At 50.5% G+C, this 5,032-nt stretch overlaps 1 protein-coding gene across 1 annotated transcript; it reads right to left on the reverse strand.

The window, feature by feature from the left end:
• Positions 1 to 1,756: 1,756 nt before the first annotated feature.
• Positions 1,757 to 3,063, reverse strand: LOC142071969 (paraneoplastic antigen Ma3 homolog). Its single transcript, XM_075128304.1, has one exon. The coding sequence runs from the start codon at positions 3,061 to 3,063 to the stop codon at positions 1,939 to 1,941; it is 1,125 nt and encodes a 374-aa protein (XP_074984405.1). The 3' UTR covers positions 1,757 to 1,938.
• Between the last annotated feature and the right edge of the window lie 1,969 nt (positions 3,064 to 5,032).

The raw sequence follows: 5,032 nt of genomic DNA on the forward strand, positions 1-5,032 counted from the left end.
GGCATCAGTATGCAGGATAAATGGTTTGCTTGGGTCAGCAAAAACTAGGACTGGAGCATGAGTTAGGCAAGTAATGATTTCTCGAAAAGCCCTTTCACATCTCTCATCCCACCGTGGCCCAAATGGTGCAAAGGGGCCATAGTTTCTCTGCACAGGAGGCTTTGGGAACCTCCCCTTATTCCTGGTCTTAGATTTGTTCTTGCTGGACTGATGTCCCCTGGTAAGATCATTCAGAGGCTTTACAATCGTAGCATAGTTTTTCACAAACCTGCGGTAGTAGCCACTAAATCCAAGAAAGGTCTTGAGTTCTCTGTAGTTACTTGGACGTGGCCATGTAGTGAGTGCTTCTATTTTATCAGGATCAGTACTCACACCCTCTTGGGATACGATGTGACCCACATACTTCACTGAGGTTCTGCAGAACTGGCATTTGTCAATTGAAAGCTTCAGACCATAATCCTCCAACCTATCAAGCACTTTAAGAAGTCTTTCTTCATGCTCCTCTAAGGTTCTTCCAAACACAATAAGGTCATCCAAATAAACTAACACTTGCAGTAAATTCATGTCTCCCACAACTCTCTCCATGAGACGTTGAAAGGTGGCAGGTGCTCCAGAAATCCCTTGGGGCATGCGTTCGAACTGATAAAACCCTAATGGGCAGATGAAGGCGGTCTTCTCCTTATCTTCTTCTCCCAGAGGGATCTGGTAGTACCCACTTCGAAGATCCAACACAGAGAACCACTGGCTTCCCAGCAAACAGTCTAAGGCATCTTGCACTCGAGGCATAGTGTACTGGTCGACCACAGTACGGCTGTTTAGGGTGCGGTAGTCAATACACATCCGGATTTTCCCATTCTTTTTACGGACTACCACAATGGGCGAGGCGTATGGGCTGCGGGACTCTGTAATGATGCCATTCGCAGCCAGCTCCTGAAGATGATGTCGCACGTCTTCCATCTCAGAGAGAGCAATCTTCCTAGATCTCTCCCTAAAAGGTCGAGAGTCATGTAGTCTGATATTGTGTTCTACTCCTTTTGCACATCCCACATCCCACTCATGCAGTGAGAACACCTTGGATCTTTCACAAAGTTTCTTCCTCAGGCGATCTTTCCACTCCTCGGACACAGGTGAATCTCCAAAGTCAAACTTTGCTGGGTCTATCGTCGGAACTTGCGTTTCACACTGGGGGGTTACAATTGACTCGGGCTCAAAGAGGTCTGCTATTTTTTGTCCTCGCCTCACAAAAATATCACGACTTGTTCCATTAGCAATCAGTATAGTCACCTCTTCCTGGGCTTCAGCAGGTAGGGTTATGACTCCACTAAGAACCAACACTCCTTCAGGGAGCCCTCCCTCAGTCGGCTGCTCTACCACTGCTAATGTTCTCTTATTGCCTTTCAGGCAGGTACTCATGACAATCACCTCCTTTTCTGTCATTGCAGGCACCACTAAGGGGACCGGGCCTGCGTACCTCAGTGCTCCCACCGGCAAATCAGGCATCACTCTTTTTGCGTCCTCAATTTTTCTGTAGGCTGCGGCACAATGTGTGTGTATCACTAAGGTATTCAGGTATTGGTCCCCTGCTCGCTGTCTGCAGTAATCTGCAAGTACCTTAAAGAGGCTGGAGTTGGTCCCTATCAGCACGGACACATCAGACACCTTTAGGGTCAGGGCATATTAAAGCTGCAGTGTCCACCTCCTGTCTTACCCCAGCGATCTCTTCTGGGAATTCCAGGTGTACAATGACATACCCCTGATACGGGTATTCATCCATGCTGAGACCACACAGGCCAAGCCCTGTCAAGGGCTGTATAGGCAGATGCATAAGCATCTGCTGGTAGAAAGACTGGAATATGATAGTCACTTGGGATCCCGTGTCAAGCACTGCTCTACATTCTGTCCCTTCAACCTTTACAGTGACCTCAGCTCGAGGTCCTATCAATCCTGGTGGGATTCGGGTGGCATGGTTCTTCGCAGAGGAGCCTCCAAACCCTGCAGGCCTAGGCGGCTCCCTTCCCAGGCCCTGGGGCCGTTTCCCGACTTTCCCCAGGTGGTCCTCAGCTTTTGGTATACTAGCGGGGGATTCTCTGCATTCTGACACCTGGCAGCAATGTGCCCATCCTGGCCACACCGGTAGCAGAAGAAGGATTGCCCTTTCCCGTGTTGCCGGGGTGGGGCAGAGGTTCTAAATGTAGTCTTCTGGACCGTGGTAACAGGGGGTTCCTTGTACGCTGAAGTCTTTGCTGAATCGATAGTATTCTCTAGTTCAGCCACTTTCTGTGTCAGAACCTGAACTCGTTGGGTAAGTTCCTCTTGAGGATTCACCATCAGCGCCTTGGGCGCTCGTATGGATGTTGTGGCAGTTGCCTGGGGTGGCTGAACCTCCCAAACCTCACCAGCTGCCTGCCTCTCTTCCTCCTCTCGGACCTCTTTTATCAGTCGAGAGTAACCCGGTGGATTGTCTTGGCGCTCCCTTAATCGAAGGTGGAGAAGGATTGGGTTCTGATATTGAATTCCCCTCACAATCTGAGCCAATCTAGTCCGGTCCATTTGCTCAACCGCTACTGCTCCCCTCATGATGGCTCTCTGTAATAATTTCTCCAACCTCTGTATGTAGGCAGAAACTTTCTCTTCCTTTTGTTGCCTGGCATTGAGGAACTTGCAATAAACATCCTCTGAGCCCTCGGTTCTCCCAAAGGCATGATCAAGGGCCTCTAGGCAGTCCTTTACCTTGACCCCAGGGTTACTGAGCTTCAGGGTGCGAATCACATCTAGGGCTGGCCCCCTGAGGCACTCTACTAGTCGCCTTCTCTTTTCAGCATCAGGTACTGCCCACTCCTGCAGCATTTCAGTGGTGTGTTCCAGCCAGGATTCAAATGCTTCCTCCCCGGGTATTGGGGTGGGACCCCCAGAAAACAGCCTCAGTTTACGATAGGGGCTTGACTCAGGGTGGGGTGGCACAACCTTCTCTAATGCTTGCCCCAAAGCCTTCACCCACTCATCAGATGATGGAGCAGCCTCCCGGGTTGGGACTCCTGGGTCAAGGCCCAACAGACCCGGCATATCAGCCAAGGTCTTCCCCTCTTTCCCCAAAAAGGCTGACATTTTCTTTAAAAACTCCACTTCAGATGCAGGAGCCGGTGAGGGCTGGCTCCCAGTAGTTATTACCTTCCACTCACCATCTTCCACTGCTATCGTGCCTGGAACCTGTAGTGGGTCCACAGCCGACGGCAGCTCACACAGTACAGCAAAATCTCCGTCCTCCCTCACAAATATGCGCCCACGCATTTTACACTTACTCAGGTACCCAGTGGATGCCCTTAAGGTAGGCTCTATTGAGCCTTCATCGAATGCCTCCGGCACCCCGGTCACCAGGACACAGTTCCTAGGGTTAATATTCATCCCCCTGCACCAATCCTCTAGCAAATGTAGGGCCATTATACAAACTGTAATTTCTTTCCCAAATATAACAGATCAAAACAACAACAACCAGATTCTGGGTTTTCCCAATTTAATGACTCACCTAAGATGTGCTTGCGAGGGGTACTGACCCAGTCTCGATCCCGGACGAGCCCCCAAAAATGTAACCCTTCTGCCAGGCCAAGTTGATAGCAGCAAGGGCCGGGTTCAGTACACAGGGGTTTCCTCTCACTAAAGCAAATGCAAAACTGGCTCGAGCCCCCACCCAGTGACCTGGGAAAATCTTACACACCCCCTGGGCGCCTCAAGGAGGCAATACTTCCCCTCTCGCAAGCACAGAGTCTTGGTGTAGTAGAGAATCTTTAATAACATGAAGCAAACAACATCAGCATTAAATTGGGGAAACACCACGACTAGTGTTCATTAACCAAACCATGAATGCCGACCCACCCCAGAAAAATTGGGCCACATCCTTTCCCTCAGGCTCTTGAGTCCCAGAACCCAAACGTCTCTTGAGTCCAGCAATCCACAAATCACCCAAAGTCCAAAAAAACGTCCAGCCCCGGAGTTCAAAAGTTCATCTGCAGAGTGTTACTCCCCAGTCTGGCTAAAATGTGCCTGGGTGTGGGGGGGAAAGAGGTAAGGGGCACCTTACGTGTCCTGAAGCTGACTGCCCCACAGGGCTCTGCTCCGCTCCACCACGACCAGCTCCGCTCTGCACAGCTCGCCGTCTCACGGCCGGCTCCGCTCAGCTCGCCGTCTCACGAACACGCCGCCGTCTCACGACCGGCTCCGCTCAGCTCGCCGTCTCACGAACACGCCGCTGTCTCACAAACAGCTCTGCTCACCCCACCGTCTCACAAATAGCTCCGCTGCACACCAGATCTTCCGGCTCCCCACTACTTGACACAGTGCTCAGTGATTTCAGCTCTCAGTGATTTCAGCTCATAGTAGTGGGAGCCTTAGTGCTGGTGCACCATAAGGCTGAAGTGAATTCAGCACAGTACCTGTAACAAAACTCTTAATAGACCCAAAATTAGCTCTGACATTCCACAGTGGAGAGAGACAGAGGTGCAATAGGTGCTTCAGGCCCTCACAAAGGGCCTACACCACCAGGCACTAATACCTGTCTCAAGTCTCTCTCAATTCACAGAGTTTTGGAACCCATGTCCCTTGCCTAGTGAGTGCTACTCAGTTGATGGTGAGTCCTCCATCATAACAAAAAGGCCAAGTACAGTTCCAAGCACAGTTCCCATAATCAGGGTACTAACAATTTATTCTTCCCGCCCCAATAACAGAGACACTGGGGATCCCACAGCAGCCAAAGTGACCATTTGGGCAGTTATGGCCTATTGCTAGGCGGGGTGGATGTGCCTATGCAAATGAGATCAGCCCCTGAAGTTCTTTTCCACAACTTGCCACACCTCACCACCAGATGTCAGGGTGGATCCCACCCTGTCTCTGCTTACAATTAGATACACTCTCCTCCAATCTGAAATAGAAATCGCTATTCCTGCTTATCAATGTCCGTTTGCCTGGCTAGGAAATAGATATGATACCCACTTGCAAACCGTGTTTGTGTTTCCATCCCTGTCTAATGTCTATACAGAAG

The sequence above is a fragment of the Caretta caretta genome, chromosome 1 (assembly GCF_965140235.1).
Source record: "Caretta caretta isolate rCarCar2 chromosome 1, rCarCar1.hap1, whole genome shotgun sequence".
NCBI lineage: Eukaryota > Metazoa > Chordata > Testudines > Cheloniidae > Caretta > Caretta caretta.

Bases quoted from the DNA above. Each gene is read 5' to 3' on its own strand.
- LOC142071969 (XM_075128304.1), bottom strand. From the start codon at position 3,063: ATGCCGGGTCTGTTGGGCCTTGACCCAGGAGTCCCAACCCGGGAGGCT.